At 35.0% G+C, this 20,295-nt stretch overlaps 1 protein-coding gene across 1 annotated transcript; it reads right to left on the reverse strand.

Annotated features, from left to right (window-relative positions):
• Positions 1-7,953: 7,953 nt before the first annotated feature.
• On the reverse strand, positions 7,954-19,705 carry LOC107843528 (subtilisin-like protease SBT1.7). Its single transcript, XM_016687843.2, has 3 exons — positions 18,740-19,705; positions 9,771-10,156; positions 7,954-9,615 (listed from the first exon to the last, which is right to left on the reverse strand). The coding sequence occupies exons 1-3, from the start codon at positions 19,276-19,278 to the stop codon at positions 8,255-8,257; spliced, it is 2,286 nt and encodes a 761-aa protein (XP_016543329.1). The 5' UTR covers positions 19,279-19,705; the 3' UTR covers positions 7,954-8,254.
• Positions 19,706-20,295: the final 590 nt, after the last annotated feature.

Genomic DNA, 20,295 nt, shown 5'->3' on the forward strand with positions numbered 1-20,295 from the left:
TTATGTGATCCTTAGTTATAGATCTGGAACACGAGCTCTATTGAGTAAGAAATTATCTTTTATTAGGGAGCATCTTATCTCTCGGTGTGAAATTCTTTTAGGTAAAATAGGTAGATTCTTGTACTTGGTCTGATTTATAAAGTGGATACTTCTATTTATACATTTATCATCTGAACCCCACAATTCAATAAAACTCAATATTTTAAACCTTTTACCCATCAAAACATAACATTTTAAACCTTTTTTTTTATCCAACTAATATGAGTGTAATACACTCGCCAACACGTGGCATGCCATGTCATTTTTAATGACACATAAGAAATTAAATATTTAAAAAACATAATATGTATATATATATGATATTCAAAAAAAAAAAAAATAAGCTCCCCACCTCTCATTCTTGTCTTCTGCCTTCTTGTTGATATTACATAATAGTACAAAAAATATATAAATATATTGTACAACGATATTCACTTCAAAATGGAATATTCAAGACACAAAACTTTCTCTCTCTATACCCATATTGTTCAAGAAGCTAAAAAGGTGGAAAAGTTGGACACCCAAATTGTTGTTGGAGGTGAAAAATTGGGTACCCAAGTTGTCCAAAAAGTGGATAAGAAAATTGATCAAGAAGCTGAATTGGTGAAAAATATGGACACCCAAATGTATGAAGAAGTTGAAAAAAGTAGAGAAAATGGACCCCCAAATTATCCAAAAAGTGAAAATGGACACCCAAATTGTTCAAAAACTTGAAAAGGTGAAAAATTTGGACACCCAAATGGATGAAGAAGCTGAAATGGTGAAAACCAATGGACACCCAAATAGATGAGAAACTGATGTTGGAAAAATTACTACAATATTGATATGGACATGAAATTAATAATAGTATTAAAATAGTCACAAATACTGTGTCGTGGAAAACCATTGTCTTGAAAATAATTTTGGCTAGACTCCAGTGCAAATCCTTCTAGTCGGTCGCTCCCCAAGGTTCCACAGCTACTTTCAAACACGTGCACTCGTGACTGAAAGTTTGAAGATTGTCTAAATCAATTGCCCAAAATAATTCAAGACCAGAAAAAAAGGAAGACTTTTTTCTTTTCCTTTCTATTTGTTGTATATTTTCTTCTCTTTAGGTGCTTCTTATATAGCATATTGAAAAAGAAAAGATGAATGAACTTTGAGATATTGATGGTGAGCATTAATGACAATAAAGAGCCATTACTATAATGTTATTGAATTTACGTGCTGAGGAGGTATGTTTATTTTCATTGTAACGTAGGAGTGTATGTTCAACTCCTCCTAAACGTACTTTCTTTATTTATTTTTCTTTATTCATTGCATTATACAAATGCTTTAAGGAGCATTAACTCCACAATCCCCCACTAATGCAAAGATAAAAATATGAATAAATTCTGGGCAAAAGGAAGGAACATGTACTTAAGTGTCAATATCTTTAAATTTGAATTGACACATAGTGATATGAGGCAACAACAAATATTCAAAAAGTGAAGTACTCTTGAACTAGATGGACATAAGTTGAGACCCCCAAAACACAAATCATATCCTTGATTTTAAGCAACCTCTGTGATATTACATAGTACTTTTTATGGTCATGCACACAAACCTTGGGTCTCATGAATGCTCTAGAAAGATGACCTATTTCTTTCATAAAAGGCGACGAAACCTTTACACTCATGTAGGTAAACCATCAAGTTTATCTCATAGACTACCTTAAGGCTATGGATCATTAAGAGCAAAAATAAGCTCAACCTTATAATACACTACCTCACATCATAGGGATAAGATATGTAGTGTTTATTGAAGTCCTATATGGCTTCGTTTGACCACAAATGGGTATCCATCATATTACCTCAATCCATGAGCTTTAGCTTCATTCCCCTCGATGATTCAAGGACCATTTTCCTTGTCAAACTCTTGGTCATAGGATCCGTCAAATTTCTTCTGAACCGTACATATTTCAAGAAAATAACATCATGTTTCAACAATTATTTAACTGTACCATGTCTTATGCGAATATGTCTCTTTTTACTAGTTTATACACTATTTTTAGCAATCCCAATTACTGCTTGTTAGTCACAATGTAAAGAGACAGGTGACACTTGTCTTTTCCATAAAGGCAAATCTGCAAAAAGTTTTCTCAGTCATTCAGCTTTTTTCCTACCAACTCGAGAGAAATGAATTCAGATTTCATGATAGAACGTGCTATACAAGTCTGCTTTGAAGTCTTTCATGAAATAGCACATGCATACAAAGTAAACACATAGCCACTGGTGGATCTAACTTCATTAGTGTCAGTCACCCAATTTGCATCACAAAAATATTCTAAAACAACAGAAAATTTATTAAAATACAAACACCAATCTATAGTGCCTCTTAGATACCTTAATAAGCAATGAAGAATATTTCAATGTTCACTACTGGGATTATGAGTATATCTACTCAATCTACTAATAGTATAAGCTACATCAGGTCGAGTATAGTCCATAAGAAACATTACAACCCCAAGTTTTTTAGCATATTTAGTTTGAGAAACACTAGAATCTCTATTTTTTTCAAGTGTTTGCTAGGATCATAAGGAGTTCTCACTGAAACTACATAAAACAATCAAACCTTTTCAACATTTTTTTAATATAATAAGACTGACACAATGAGAAATCATTAATAGTTCTTTTGATTTTAATCCTTAAAATCACATCAATTTCTCCAAGGTCTTTTACTTCAAATTTAGAAAATAAAAATATCGTAGTCTTATTTACAACATTTACACTAGGAACAAAGATTAACATGTCATCCACATATAAACATATAATCACACAATCTGATCCAATCATTTTACAAAAAACACAAGTAGTAGATGAATTAACAACAAAGCTATTATCCATTAATGTGAAATTAAAATTTTCATATCACTGCGTAAGTGTCTGCTTTAGTCCATATAAGGACCTTTTCAATTTACATACTTTATCCTTTTGTCCTAGGAACGCAAAATTCTTAGGTCGAGTCATATAGAAGTATTATTTTACACATCACTTTTTGAAAGCAAATCATGCTCAGAAAATTCTACATCTCTAGATTCACAAATAGAGTAATCATTTAACGACATAAATTAATATGCAACATTATTTTGAGCATGGCCAATAAAGACAGTGTTAAAAGTCTTAGAGCCTACATTTACTCTTCTAAAATTAGGTAGATCAACCTTCGCCAAACACCCCCACACTTTCAGAAATTTCAAGTTAGGGGCAAACCTTTTCTATAACTTATATGAGGTCTTGTCTAACTTTTTATGAGGGACTCTATTAAGAATATATATATGTAGACAAGGCAACTTCTGTTAGGATTTTTGCCCTGATTTTCTTTCCAAAATTAAGTTTTACTTTTTCTTGTAAGGAAAATAAAAATAACCATAAATACTTTTACTTTTCCTAGAAGGAAAATATAATTCTTTTCTATATTTGGCTAATCTCTTTCTTGGAGGAAAGGTTTTGGATATCTATAAATAGAAGACTCCCATTCTCATACCATAACACAATATCATCCACAATGTAGTCTTTTAAGAGTTAAGTTTAGAGAGAGATTTTCTCTCTCATTAGTTTCTATATTTTAAATTTTAGGTTTTTTATATGTAGGCCAATTGGCCAAATCATATAATAATATTATGTTTTTAGTATTTTTTTTATGTGTCTTCTGCATTGTCACCACGATGGTTTGCAACTAATAGCTTCCGCATGACTTCCTCTCGATTTCAAACTCGACAAATGGTATCAGAACCTACGGTTCAAAGGTCTAATGATGTGATGAGACGAGATTAAATAGGTTCAAAGTGGTTTCAAATCAGCCGCAATCAGTTTGACGATAATGACGTTTTTGTTGAACTACATGTGAAGATAATATTTCAGTCATATTTTCAATAACCCTGTTGTTACATATTTAAAAATAAAGCTCAATTTTAACCCTACAAAGGGCTCATATATTTTTAACCCGAAAAGTCTTATATATTTTTAACCCAAAAGCTCAATTTTTAAGCATGCCAAACAGCAGTGATGAAGACTGTATGAAGAACAAAGATTCAAGATGTGAAGAAGACAGATTACGTGAAGAAAATCAAGCCAAAAAGGAGAGATTTGTTAGGGTTTTTTCCCTGATTTTCTTACCAAAATTACGTTTTACTTTTTCTTGTAAGGAAAATAAAAATAAGCATAAATACTTTTACTTTTCCTAAAAGGAAAATATAATTCTTTTTCATATTTGGCTAACCTCTTTCTTGGAGGAAAGGTTTTGGATATCTATAAATAGAAGACTCTCCTTCTCATACCATAACACAGTAGCATCTACAATGTAGTCTTTTATGAGTCAAGTTTAGGGGGAGATTTTCTCTCTCATTAGTTTCTATGTTTTAGATTTTAGATTTTATATGTAGACCAATTGGCCAAATCATATAATAATATTGTGTTTTTAGTATTGTTTTATGTGTCTTCTGCATTGTCACCACGATGGTTTGCAACTAATAGCTTCCGCATGTCGCCCTCTCGATTTTGAACCCAACAACTTTCCCCCACATATAGTCAGGTAGACCCAAGCTTAAAAGCATAGAATTCATAATTCCTTAAGAGTTTTATTCTTTCATTCGGCTACACCATTTTGTTGGGAAGTATAGAGAACATTAAACTCATGGATAATATTATTTTTCTCATAAAAATCCTTTAGAGTTTTAGTGTTATATTCACCTCCCCTATCATATCTAAATCTCTTGATTTTTTCTGTCTAATAGATTTTCTACTTCTGCTTTGAATTCTAAAAACGTATTTTAAGTCTCATCTTTAGACTTAAGGAGGTATACCTTAGTGTGCCTAAAAAATTCATCAATAAAAATAATGTAATACTTCTTTTCACCTTTGCTAATAGTGTTCTTGAAACTTGCCAAGTCTGAATGTACTAGTTCAAGTAATTCAATCTTTCTACTAGTAACATATTTAAAAGGTTTCTTGACATGATTTGCTTCTACACATAGGACATTTAGAAATATTATCAAAATTTACTGCAGAAATTAAATTCATTTTTCTAAGTATTTTAATAGAAGCAATATTAACATGACCTAATCTACCATGTCATAAATTAATAGACTCAACAATATAAGCAGAATTGAAAATACTTGTATTATTGGCAGTCTCTTGAATAATGTTCAATATAAATAAACCCCCACGAAGATATCCCTTCCCAACAAAGTCTTCTCACGAGAAATAATTATTTTATCAGCTTCAAAAATAAGTTTAAAGCCTACTTTGATGAAAAGTGCTCCAGAAACTAAGTTTCTACGGTATAAGGGAACATACATAATATTGTTCAAGGATAATATTTTTCCAGAAGTTAATTTAAGTAAAAAAATTTCTTTACCCAAAAGTCCAGCAGTAGTAGAGTTACCCATGTAGACACACTCGCCATTGGTGGATTCCTCAAAGTCATGAAATAACTCTTTGTTGGCGTAGAAATTCCTTGAAGCCCCTGTGTCCAACACCCACTCAGTCTTTTTAGACATCAGATTCGTCTCGACGACTATTATAGTAATCATTTCATCACCCTCAACAAGATGAACTTGGATATCATTTTGTCCTCCATGTTTTGAGTTTTGCAAACTACCTCAAATTTCTTTCGCATATTTGTAAGTAACAAATAAATCAAATAAAGTATTAGTCACATGACTCAATAAATGCTCTCTAGTATTTATGTTATCCTTTTTAACCTTCTTTTTAGCAAATTCATCAAACATTATAACAGTGTTACAACTAGTAATAATGTTAGAACCATCATTAAACAAAATATAATCAACTTCTAATTGTTCTAAGAAAGTCAGAAGTTTTTGTGGCCAACGTTTAAAATTATTTTCGTCCAATGACTCAAGTTTTGACAAATCAAAGAAAGATTTTTTCAAAGAAATAGTCATTTACTACAATATTGATATGGATGTGAAATTAATAATAGTATTAAAATAGTCACAAATACTGTGTCATGGTTAGCCACTGCCTTAAAGCGATTTCGACTCGACTCCGATGCAAATCCTTCTAGCCGGTCGCTCCCCAAGGTTCCACAGCTACTTCCAAACACGTGCACTCGTGGCTAAAAATTTGGAGGTTGCCTAAACCAATTGCCCAAAATAATTCAAGAACAAGGAAGGAGGAAGATTTTTTTTCCTTTACTTTCTATTTGTTGTATATTTTCTTCTCTTTAGATGTTCCTTATATAGCATATTGAAAAAGATGAACTTTGAGATATTGATGGTGAGTATTAATGATATTAAAGAGTCATTAATATAATGTTATTGAATTTACATTCTGAGGAGGTATGTTTATTTTCATTGTAACATAGGAGTGTATGTTCAACTCCTCCTAAACGTACTTTCTTTCTTTATTTTTATTTATTCATTGCATTATACAAATGCATACAAATGCTTTAAGGAGCATTAACTCCACAACTGAAATGGTGAAAAAATAGACACCCAAATAGAAGAGGAAAGAAATTGAAACCCTACAAGACAAAAATCGAAACTTTAGTACCTGTGGAAGAGGGAAAAGCAGAGTTTATAGAGGTAGATGATAATGAACTTTATGGAGGTTGGTAATGGTAATGGAGGAAAAAGGGATTGGGCTCTGTGTGTGTATGTTTGACAGGGGTGGAGAAGAAGAAGATGTGAATGAGGGTGGAGGTGGGGATGGGGGAAGGGAGAGGGGAATGGCTAGTTGGTGTTGGTGCTGGTTCTTAGTGAGAGTTGGGGATGTGGAGATGGGTGGGGAATCGTGGTAGTGGTGTTGGATGAGTGTGGGGTGGGGGCGGAGGACTGGGGGTAGGGGTAATGAAGAAGAAGATTGGAATTTTTTTAAAAAAAGTTTAATTTACAATTTTTTTAAAAAAAAATTAAGGTAAAATATTTTACTTCACTCGCTGCAAAACGCGTGTAAACAAGGGTTTACACATATGCAACTCATCAATTTAATGCCACATATGCAAACAAGGATTTAAAATATTATGATTTGATGAGTTTAAGGGTTCAGATGACAAAAATGTAAGTAAAAGTGTCACTTTACAAATTAGGACAAGTACAAATGTCTACGAAGCTATTTCGCCATTTTTTTATATGAATTTGAATTTAGTCAACTTCCAATATATATATAAAATGTTGAGTAAAAAAGACAGTTCATTGTATTAAAATTTTTATTATATATAAAATTCATAAAAAAGTCGTATCCTACGCAATCTTAATCTACATGCGGGAGGTTGATGTTCTAAACTGAGTGAGAAATCAAAAGCGAATTGATGGTTATGAAGCACTCAAGTCAAGTGTCAATCCATGTGCTAAAGAAGTATTTGTAATTCAATCAATCTAAAATAGTATCAGCTCTGACAGATAACTATCAATGTACCCCATCACTTTCTATATTTGGTAATGTCTTCTACATTGAGAAAACGTCAAGATTAAAATCAGATGAGCTGATGTAGCTTTAAACAATTCTGTGGATCCAACTCATGTACGCTGAGGAGTAGTTTGATTGATAGGATTAGAAATACTAGTCGCAGGAATCAGGATTACACGTGGAACTATTTTATCTCATATTTAGTTAATATTCAGTTTTTGATGCTAATTTTGATATTAATTTAAACCACAATATTATCCTATCCCACATTAAAGGTCGATAATTTTTTTTGGTAAACTTAAAGGTAGGATAATAATCCTGCGATTACTTAATCACGGGATAAAACACTGCAATGATAATGATGCCCTTTTCCGAGGCTCTTCCCTCAAAGTCTTAAAATATTCGAAGTCAAAATTAGAAATAGATCTTTATCCCTGCTATACATAGACCAAACATGTATTTTGTAATATTCACTAAATGATCTCACCACTATTTAATCCTCATATTATAATCCTCAAATAGGAAGTACTCCCAACATTTTGAGATCTTATTCATTATCTTTAGCAACCAGTTACAACACACAACAATACAAGTTATTGAGCAAGATTGTAAATGCAAGAAAAGAGAGAACTACTTCTTGGACAATCACTATACAATGAGGCAAGAAAAGGCATGTCCATCTTCCTGGAATGATCATACCGTTCATGTCTTACATCAAACATTTGAAGTCCAATTTCCAAGTTTTTGCTTACGACTTTAGCATAAAACTACAATTAACATAACTAAAACAGAAGTTAAATTTGAAACACGAGCTATCGATAACATTTTTATGTCCAACTAATGGCCACTGGACTACTCACTACATGCTTTCCATCTGACCACTCAATTCTACCATTAACATTTTTAGTTGACGGCATTGAAGGAGCAGTGAAAGTCACCGTATATGATTTCTGCTCATTCGTACGAGTGAAAGCCAATGTTTCAGGCTCAACCGTGACTTTCACCAAGTTGCTTGGTGAAATAACATTAACTTTGTATAATCCGGCTGGTCCAACATTAGTAACCGTTCGTATATGTTTAATTGAACTGGAACCACTTCCGCTGTCAGCAATCATTTGTTCTGAAAATACAACAGCAAATGAAGGGTAATTCAAATCAGTGACGCTGAATTTCTTACTTGTGTCGCAACTGAAGGGTCTTCTGGCAATACTATTGATCTGGGTCGATGTGTAGTTCAAGGCACAGAGGAAATTCAGATAATCCTCAGCCTTCAAGTCATAAACAAGTCCGGGGTTTAGTGCTGCAACAGGGTCTACATGTCCTGCACCATGATCAAACGGTGTGGATGGTTTTCCAGTTGCAACATCTTGGAGAGCACCACCGTTCTTGTACACTGTATAAGCCGTGGTCATAAGAGCTGAGCGGATAGCAGCTGGGCTCCAATCAGGGTGTGCTCCTTTAAGCAAAGCAGCCAAACCACTCACGTGGGGACATGACATAGACGTGCCCGAAATAATGTTAAACCCAACACGTCGATTGTCCTCGGCCAACCCTGTTGGACCAACCGCACCTGTCCACCCTGCAATAATGTTAACACCGGGTGCTATGATGTCCGGTTTCAGAATTTCCTGCGTGATTGAATTTGGCCCTCTGGAGCTAAATGCAGCAACCACTGGTGATGGTTTGATACCCACCTTAGTTCCCTCGAAAAGAATCGTGGCTGTCGGATTGGGATCCGAGGTTAAGTACTTCTTGATTGCTTCCCCTGTTGTCTGTCCCACCGTCGTTGCTGGAAGCAAATGGGCATCAGCAACAAGTTCATCTCCATTTGCAGCGGTATTAGCCAAGACCATACCGACTCCACCAGCTGCTTTTACCACAGAGCCTTTTTGGACCCTGGGATTTAATCCACGGTCACATAAAACAATTTTTCCTTTAACTTGCTCAGGAATTAAGGTACCCATCATGCAAAGATTTCCATTTGTCGAATTACTAGCATTACCAGCGTACACAAAGGGAAGCATTTTGCTTAGTGACATAGGCCCTTTATAGAGTGATACACCAGAGAAATTCTTACCATTACCTAGACTTAAATATGCAGGAAAATCACGGTCCAATGTTCCTGCACCTACAGTAGTGATCCATGGTGCTACGTTGGACAAACTGTAAGGACTAGGACCAGAGTTACCTGCAAAGTAACAATAACAATTACGTCTCAGTCCAAAGCAAGTTAGACTCAGCTATATGATTCCTCACTGACAATATCTCTATATGTGAGCTCATCTCACTCCAACATTATTTAAAATAAAAGTAAGCACTATAAATTCTCCATAACATCCTTACCTGCAGAGCAAGATACTAAAATCCCTTTCTCCATAGCAGCAAAGGCACCAATCGCGACACTGTCTCTGTAGTAATCTGAATTGCCGCCACCAAGTGATAAAGAAAGCACATTTACGTTATCATCAATGGCTTTGTCCAAAGCTGCTAATATATCAGAGCTAAAACAACCACCAATCCAGCAAACTTTGTACACAGCAACTCTAGCATGAGTTGCCATTCCACGAGCACTTCCAGAAGCAAACCCAAAGAGACTAGCGCCCTGAACAACTGAACCAGCTGCAGTAGTAGAAGTGTGTGTCCCATGTCCGTCATCATCCCTCGGAGATTTTGATTCTTTGGTTTCATCTATCAGACCCATAGTGGATTCATAACCTTTAGCGAAGTACCTGTTGAGACGTAACAAAATTAACTATTAAAAAGTATGATCTCTTGAATTGTTTGAATTATTAAATGAGGTGATCACACAATTCAATACATTATAAAAGCAAGCAAAAGTTCCTTGATTCAAAGAGAGAGTAGAAGTTCCAAGTTCGAAGAGCAGCCAAGATAAAAATTCTATGGAGGAAACTCAAAAAAAATGTTACCGATGCCACATTTTGGATTTGAACTTAGACCTAAAGTGAATTTTCTTTTTTTTATGACCGCGGTGTTGTTGGGTTCAATAGGATGTGTGAATGGAAAATGGAGGGAATCTTGGAGGGAAAGTAAGCTCACACTTAAAAGGAAAGTGTACTCACCAAAGGAAAGTCTACTTCTCCCACAGTGGTGGGAGAAAGCAACTTCATTATGTTTTTATTAAGAAACACTTCTTCAAGTGGATAGTAAAGCAAGAACCAACAGGTGTCTCGCGCCGTCGTCATCGCTTGGCTTCGGCTTTGGATTTGTCATATGATCGATGAGATTAATTTTTTAGACAAAGTTTATTTGAAACTTGAAAAAACAAGTGAAATTTTTTAATACAGAAATTCAACGAAAAATATTTTCTCCATTAACATGCATGCAGAAACGCACCTCGAAAGGGACACAACCCTTCGAGGAAATGACACATTGTTTCGGAAAAAGGGTGACAGTTCAAACGAAAATGACTGCTCAGAAAAGACACTGTTTCAGAATGGGCAAACATGACTGTTCTGAAGTGATACACCTTTCCATGAACCATTGCTTTCTTTCTGAAGGGGCACTTGATGGCTATAAATACCTGAACTTTTTCCTCAGGTATGTACAAAATTTTCAGTGTTGAAAAACACTTTTCTACTTCTAAAAACTCTTTGTGATCATCAGCCATTGAGTGTGTTCGAAGAATCTGAACGTTTGAGGTACCGCTAAAATTCAAATTGTGAGCCATTTGATCCTGGGAGGAAAAATTCCGCAACCTCGGGTACTTGGGGGGACTTAATTCCTTAAGAACACTCCGTGAAATCGGAGGACTTGGTTCTATTTCTACTTCATCTTATTTCTTTAAATAAACACACTTCTTTGATAGTTCATGTTGAACTTGTTTTGAAGGTGTTAAACTTCAGTGGTGTTCTCGATACTGTCTTGAATAAAAGTTGAAGTGTATTGTGCAAACATACAGATTGTGTACCCAACACAACAATCTTAAGGAATTAAACCGTAATTTGTATTGTTTTGGTTCCTGGAGATTTAAGTTTTATGCTTTCACCTCTGTTTGAACTTAACAAGTGATTTGAAGAAATAAAAACTTCATCACAAGTTAAAGGTTATTCGGTTAACGATTAGAAGACATAAAAACTTCATCGTTAAACTAGAAATAAGTACTTTTTAAAGTTGCTACAAACTTGTAATTAGTATTTTGATATACTAAAGTTGACTGTCTTGACATGAAAAATGACTACTGATGGTTACGTAACTGATGGTGTAACAAGTGTAGCAGCAACGGATGTTGCTACAACCAGTTGCAAAACTGCGCCACCCGCTATGGCACCAGCAGAAAAACCCAAAAATTTTTCTGAAATAGATTTTAAACGGTGACAACAGAAGATGATCTTCTATCTGAAAACCTTGTGTCTTCAAAGATTTACATCTGAAGATGCTCCAGAATTGCCTGAAGAAACTTCGGACAAGGAGCAGTTCGTTGTAATAGAGGCATGGAAACATTCTGATTTCCTATGTAGGAATTATATCCTAAGTGGCCTCCAAGACGATTTATACAACGTCTACAGCGGAATGAAGACATCAAAAGAGTTGTGGAATGTGCTGGAACGAAAGTATATGACTGAGGATGTTGGAACTAAGAAGTTCTATGTTGCAAGGTTCCTTGAATACAAAATGATTGACAGTAAGATTGTCGTATCTCAAGTACAGGAATTGGAAGTTATCATCCACAATCTCCTTCGGTATGAATATAATGAATACCTTATTTGAACATGTTAAATATGTTGTCAATGTTCACGTGAACTTTATTGTAGGTTTGGTTATGAACGAGGCCTTTCAAGTTGCTGCAATAATAGAGAAGTTGCCACGTTTGTGGAAGGACTTCAAAAATTACTTGAGATATAAAAGGAAGGAGATGACAGTCGAAGACCTCATTATGAGATTGCACATTGAGGAAGACAACAAAGCCGCAGAGAGGAGGTTGAAAGGAGATCCTGCAATAAGTGGAGCTAACATTGCAAAAGGCGATCCCATCTGCGGAAGAAAACTAGACAACAAAGCAATCAACCTAAGAAGAAATTCAAGGGGAAATGCTTTAATTATGACAAGATTGGTCACAAGTCAACAGATTGTTGTGCCCCAAAGAAAGGCAAAAAGAAGGATCAAGCGAATATGGCCGAATCCAAGAATGAAATGGACGATCTATGTGTCATGCTTTCTGAAATTTGGTGGGAAATCCTAGAGAATAGTAGATGGATTCCGGTGTCACCCGTCATGTTTGTGCCAATAAAGAGTTGTTTGCTGCATTTGCTCCGGCTCAAGGCGAAGAGAAGATATATATGGCAAACTCCGCAACTGCAAAAGTTGAAGGGATGGGAAAAATATGCTTGAAAATGACGTCAGGCAAAGTTTTGACTCTCAATGTCGTCCTTTATGTACCGGAGTTGAGAAAGAACTTAATTTCCATATCAGTTATTGATAAAAATGGATTCAAATATGTATTTGTTTCAGGCAAGATTGTACTTAGTAAAGGGGAAGCGTACGTAGGAAAAGGCTACCTCACTGAGGGCCTATTTAAGATGAATGTAATGACAGTTGAAATCAATAAAAGTTCTGTTTCTTCTTACTTGCTTGAGTCTAATGAATTGTGGCATGAACAATTAGGGCATGTCAATCACAAAATTTTGACTGATTAACTTAGAAGTTTTGCCAAACTTTAAGTGCAATAAATCAAAATGTCAAACGTGTGTGGAATGAAAGTATGCTAAGCATTCGTATAAGTCCGTTGAAAGGAATTCCAATCCCTTAGACTTAATCCACACTAATATTTGTGATATAAAGTCAACACCGTCTCGTGGTTGGAAAAAGTTTTATAACTTTTATTGACGATTGCACCAAGTACTGTTATGTCTATTTGCTAAATAGTAAGGATGAAGCAATAGATGCGTTTAGGCAATATAAAATAGAAGTTGAAAATCAGTGAGAGAAAAAGATCAAAACGATAAGAATTGATATGAGCGGAGAATATGAATCTCCCTTTGCTGAAATTTGTGTAGAAAATGAAATTATCCATCAAACTACGGTCCCATATTCACCTCAATCTAATGGAATTACGGAAAGAAAAAATTGAACCTTAAAAAAAATGATAAATGTCTTATAAGTTTCGATTTACCACAAAACTTATGGGGAAGCTATCTTTACAACTAATTGAATACTCAATAGAGTACCCCACAGTAAGAAACTATCAATTCCATATGAAAAGAAAGAAAACTCCACTTGAAATATTTCAAAGTGTAGGGGTGTCTAGCGAAAGTCCAAGTTCCTATACCTAAAAGAGTGAAGATAGGATCTAAGACAATGGACTAAGTGTTCATAGGATATGCTGAAAGTAGTAAAGCATATCGTTTTTTTTTGGTTCATAAATTCGGACATCCAGATATCAATGAAAATACGGTAATTGAATCAGATAATGATGAGTTCTTTGAACACATTTACCCGTATAAAACTAGACATGAACAGTCTAATGGAAGGTCTAAACGACTTCGAGATGAACCAATCGAGGATGTACATAATTATGAGCATCCAAGATGTAGTACACATCAAAAAACGTCAACTTCGTTTGGATCGAATTTTGTAACATTTCTCTTAGAAAATGAGCCTCAAACATTTAAAAAAGCAATGTCGTCTTCAGACTCATCCTTTGGGAAAGAGGCAGTCAATAGTGAGATTGAATCAATCTTAAACAACCATACTTGGGAGTTGGTTGATCTTCCTCCGGTAAATAAACCTCTAGGTTCTAAATGGATCTTCAGAAGAAAAATGAAAGCGGATGGTACTATTGACAAATATAAGGCAAGACTTGTAGTAAAAGACTTCAAACAGAAGGAAGGGCTTGATTACTTTGATACATATTCGCCTGTAACAAGGATAACGTCAATACGGATGTTAATTTTCTTGGCGGCGGTATATGGCCTTGCAATCCATCAAATGAATGTGAAAACACCGTTCCTAAATAGAGAATTGTAGGAAGAAATTTACATAGAACAACCCAAGGGTTTTGTGGTTTCTGGTAAAGAAAAAAAGGTGCACAAACTTGTTAAGTCTCTCTATGGACTAAAACAAGCATTTAAACAGTGGCATGCAAAGTTTGACCGAACCATATTGGCAAACGGGTTTAAGATAAACAAATGTGATAAATGTGTTTATATTAAAAACACTCCTTACAAGATCATTGTTTGTTTGTATGTGTATGATATGTTGATCATTAGTAGACACATTTCTTACATAAATGCTACGAAACGAATGCTTGAGAGCAAGTTTGATATGAAGGACCTTGGAGTTGCGAATGTGATCTTAGGAGTAACAATCCCATAAAACTCCACAAGAGTTGGCATTGTCACAGTCTCATTATATTAAAAAGGTACTTGATAAATTCAAGTATTTGGAATTCAGTATTCCAAGACTCCATTGGACGTGAGCTTCGCACTTCAAAAGAATGAAGGTGAAAGTGACTCACAGTTGGACTATGCAAGAGTATTGGGATGTTTAATGTATATCATGAATTGTACACGACCAGACATAGCATGTGTTATTAGTAAGTTGAGTCGGTACATAAGTAATCCCAATAAAACTCATTGGATGGCAATGAAAAGAGTTTTGAGGTATCTTAAATACACTCAAGACTATGCTTTGCATTATAATAAATATCCAGCGGTAATTGAAGGATATAGTGATGCAAATTGAATCACCGGATCGAATAAAGTAAAATCCACGAGTGGATATATATTAGGTGGAGGAGCAGTCTATTGGAAATCGTCCAAACAGACATGTATTGCTCGCTCTACAAGGGAATCTGAATTTATCACATTAGATAAGGCCGGTGAAGAAGCTGAATGGTTCCGAAATTTCTTGGAAGATATACTTGGCACCAGTATGTAAACACTGCGATAGACAAGCAGCGATAGGTAGCGTAGGGAGCATGATGTATAACGGTAAATCTCCTCATATAAGATGGAGATATAATACCGTTAGAGAACTACTCTCTAGTAGAATTATCACTGTTGACTATGTGAAGTCAAAGGATAATGTGTCGGATCCGCTTACAAAAGGTCTATCTAGAGAGGGAGTTAAAAGAACATCGAAGGGAATAGGTTTACGACCTAGGACAGACAGCATGGCGGTAACTCTACCTAGCAGACTGGAGATCCCAAGAGCTATGTTCAAGGAGATCAAAAAAATTATAATTGACGGTTCAACATTGTCAATATACTCAATCCATTCTCATGATGTAGACAATGTTTAGTAAACAAGGATAAGGCTAATGGTGTGAAGCTTTTTAATGATTATCTAAATTTGGCAGATTTGACCAAATAGTTTAATTTACAGGATTGAACGTTTAGAAATCACCTATGTGAGGGTGAAGCGGCTTGAACCATAAACGGTAAAAGCCTGGTTGTGTGACATGTGTTGTCTAGGTATACACTAAAGTACGACAGTTCAAAGATATCAATTCTACTGATTGACCGAGTACATCTGATACATGTTCACTACGAAAAGTTCAAAGAAAAATCCACTTATCCAGATGAAATCAGTCTTTGCTTGTTGATCACATGTTTGTCCGTAAAGTTTTATAACGAATTGTCATTCCCCATTCACGTGGGGGATTGTTGGGTTCAATAGGATGTGTGAATGAAAAATGGAGGGATTTCTTGGAGGGAAAGTGAGCTCACACTTAAAAGGGAAGTGTTCTCACTAAGGAAATTCTATTTCTCTCACATTGGTGGGAGAAAGCAACTTCATTGTGTTTTTATTAAGAAACACTCCTTCAAGTGGATAGTGAGGCAAGAACCAAGAAGTGCCTCGCACCGCCGCCGTTGTCGTTGTCGCTCGCTTGGCTCGGCTTTGGCTTCGAATTCGGATTCGGCAAATGATCGATGAGATTAATTTTTTAGATAAAGTTTATGTGAAACTTGGAAAAACAAGTGAAATTTTTTAATCTAGAAATCCAACAAAAATATTTTCTCCATTAACATGCATGCAGAAACGCACCTCAAAAAGGACGCAACCCTTCGAGGAAATGACACACTGTTTCGAAAAAGGGGTGACTGTTCAATCAAACATGACTATTCAGAAAAGACAAACTATTTCGGAACGGACAGACATGATTGTTCTGAAGTGATACACCTTTCTATAAACCATTGCTTCCTTTCCGAAGAGGCACTTGATGGCTATAAATACCTGAACTTTTTCCTCAGGTATGTACGAAATTTTCATATTGCCGAGTTAGCAATCCTAGGACTGTGTCCATAGGTAGGAGCCCCTGGTCATGAGGATTTGGGGGGGGGGGAGGTGCCTTTGGTCTGTGAGTGTATGTTACTACTAGGTGGTTGTCCTATTCCAGATTCCTTTTCTTATCTCTTATTTCATATTGCGCTTATTTATCTTATTTCGTATTGCTCTGATTTCTATCTTATTATGTGTTATTCCTTATTTATGTTATGTTATACATCCTGCTTCATGTTTTATTACGCTCTTGTTTACTATCCTTTATCTTGAGTCGAGGGTCTATCGGAAATAGTCCCTCTACTTTTTCGGAGGTAGCGGTATGGACTGCGTATATTTTACCCTCCCCAAACTCCCCTTTGTGGGAATACACTGGGTTTGTTGTTGTTTTTGTTGATGTACGAAATTTTTAGTATTGAAAAACACTTTCTACTTCTAAAAACTCTTTGTGATCATCAGCCATTGAGTGTGTTCGAAGAATTTGAACGTTTGAGGTACCGCTATATTCAGATTGTGAGCCATTTTATCATGGAATGAAAAATTCCGCAACCTCGGGTACGTGAGGGAATTATTCCTTAAGAACACTTCGTGAAATCGGGGGACTTTGTTCTATTTCTACTTCACCTTCTTTCTTTAAATAAACATACTTCTTTGATAGTTCATATTGAACTTGTATTCAGGGACGGATCTATTAAGGCCGTTGAGGGTGACACGCCACCCGCAAACTTCGACAAAAACTCTATATATATAGCTATATATATATATAGACTGATATATAAAAATATTAAATCTGTCACCCACAATACCAACACACTATTTAGTGCAAGTGGCAAAGTGCCACTTTTGTGTGTAATAGGTCGTGGGTTCAAACTCAAGCAGTAGCATATTATTTTTTAGGTTTTTTTTCTGTTAAGCAATGTTCTAGACTGATATAGTAAATATTAAATTTGCTGCCATTCACAATATTAAAGTGCTAACTAGTCCAAGTGGCAAAGTGCCACTTTCGTGGGTAATAGGTCATGGGTTTGATCTTGGTCGGCAGCATATCATTTTTTAATTTTTTTTTTTGTGATATACTAAAATATTAAATCTGTCACTCACAATATCAAAGCACTATCTAGTGCAAGTGGTAAAGTGCCACTTTTGTGGGTCAAAGGACGTGGGTTCTATCTTGATCAGCAACACATCATTTTTTAATTTTTTTTTTGTTAAGCATTGTTGATTAAAACAGGGCAACAAGCGTCGTAAATGTACCGGTTGACAATTTTACTTGGCACTCGGAGAGTCCGGATCCTAGATCCGCATCTGCTTGTATTGAAGGTGTTAAAACTTTAGTGGTGTTCTTGATACGGTCTTTGAACAAAAGTTGAAGTGTATTTTGCAAACGTACAGATTGTGTACCCGAAACAACAGGTGTTCCAAGATACCACCACTTGCCACCGACAGCTACAAATATCCATAATTATGGGTGGAAATTGCCTAGTAGTTTTTGTCTTAGTTGGAATTTAAACCATAGACCTCATGATTCTCAAGTTCTCAACCCACTACGTTAGTTCACACTGTATTAGAAGTTTCTCCAATGCTAATTGGATTGAACAACTTATATGTATACAAAAGGGATACATTCACTCTATTTCGCAATACAATTTTTCCATGAAAGGGCTGCAATTAAACAGCTTTGCGCCAAATTCAAATCTAGAGTGTTACCTAGAAAAAGGGCAGCAAATATTTGTATGTGTTTAGCTCATGAAAAAGAACATCAACAATCGAGAATGCTCATTTGAGACATACTAATATAATTAAGCACGCCCTCATATCAATTTGTTCATTTGATTTTGACTTAGCCACGGGGTTTATACAGAAAATTTAAATCTTACGATTTTAAGATAAAAGATAAATAAATGTATTAAAATGACCTTTAATTTTATGTTTTTAAGCATTAAGCATGTCAGTTGGAAAGTAGAATCAAAAAAAAATTCCAAAGAAAAACATTCTGTTAAACAGAATAAAAAAGAAAAGTAAGATAAACTAATTAAAATCAAGGAAGTAATTAAAATTTGTCAAATTCATACCTTGCACCAATCAACTTCCTATTACAATTCTTGGAACTGAAATTAGTCCCAGATTCACACTCCCCTTTCCACGAAGCCGGAATAGGTCCAAACCCACTATCATCAAAACTCTTACTTTCAGGCCAAACTCCAGTATCAAGCACACCAACAATCACATCACCCATCGCATTCGACTCCGGAAAGAAATCAGCACTTCTATCTAAACCTAAAAACAACGGCGTCCTTGTCGTATGTAATTCATATTTCATCTCCGGCATAACCGACAGAATTCCACGTTGTTTCTGTATTGATTCAGCTTCTTTCTTTGTAAGCCTCGCGGCATAACCATGAACAGCATTGTTGTAAACATACAGCATTTCGGCTGATTCAGATACCGATTTCAACGACGAAGAATACCAATGTGTATGGTCGTCAAAACTGTCCGGCATTTGAGATTTTGCCATGTGGATAATAAAAGTACTTTCCTCACTAGTACTTTGTAAAGTTACATGGCATAGAGCCAGAAGAGCAATGACTTGAAACACTATAGAACTTGACATATTTCCTGTCTTTTGCACTGCTCAATTTTCTTCTTCTTGTGGATTATATAAGGATCATGAAGGTGGAGAAAAGGAGAGTAAATGCGAAGTGTGGGAAAAGAAGAAAAAGTAGGAGTGAAATAGTGACGGTGGGTTTTTGTTTGATTATGTGAATGATTGGCTTTTCAAACAAAAAAGTTATCTAAGTTCCAGCCTCGCATAAAAGAAAGAAACAAAGAAAGATTTCACATACAAAGAGACAGTTCTTTTTTCTTATTTTTTTTTTTAATTAAAACAAAACTGGATTCAGAGTACAACGTCAAAATAGGGTCCCATAGTGTGACTCGCGTACACTTTATCTACTACAGTTGTCACTCGGTGCTAAATGCTCTTTATTTTCTTTGCGATGAATAGGGGCGTTCAAACAGTTTTTTTTTTTTTTTTTTTTTTTTAAATATAGGCTACTGCACCAAAGTTTTTCTGTTATCTGGTACCAGCGGTGTTTAAAGAGAAATCGAATCATACAGATCTAATTTATATAATATATTTTTATGATTTAAATTCATAATTTCATAATCACATGAATGTAATTTTATTTGTTATTTTCAGGCTTTCATTCTAAACAATATCAAAATGAATAATTCACATAAAAAATATATTATTGACATATTGATATTAAATTATTGAATTAACGATGTGAAAGTAATTTAAAATTTTATAAATTATGAGCAATTGATTGCAAAATAAATTATCTAAATTTTATATGGAATAACGTAATAAAAAAATTGTTAATTCACCATAAACTAAATATTATTTCATTCTAAATTCCTTTGCCGCAAATTATTTGTCTTCACTTGCCGCTCTCTTTAACTATCATCGCTATCGCCTACTAGTCATATTCTCTGTCAGCATTCAGCAATGGTGATGACCTTATAATAAGTTCAGGCCGTTGGACGAGAAGTCACTAGTGCAATATATAAAAAAAGATATAAAGAAATACGTAATAAATAATTTGTAAAAGAAAAACTGTTAGTTTTA

This window comes from Capsicum annuum, chromosome 4 (assembly GCF_002878395.1).
Source record: "Capsicum annuum cultivar UCD-10X-F1 chromosome 4, UCD10Xv1.1, whole genome shotgun sequence".
Lineage (NCBI taxonomy): Eukaryota > Viridiplantae > Streptophyta > Magnoliopsida > Solanales > Solanaceae > Capsicum > Capsicum annuum.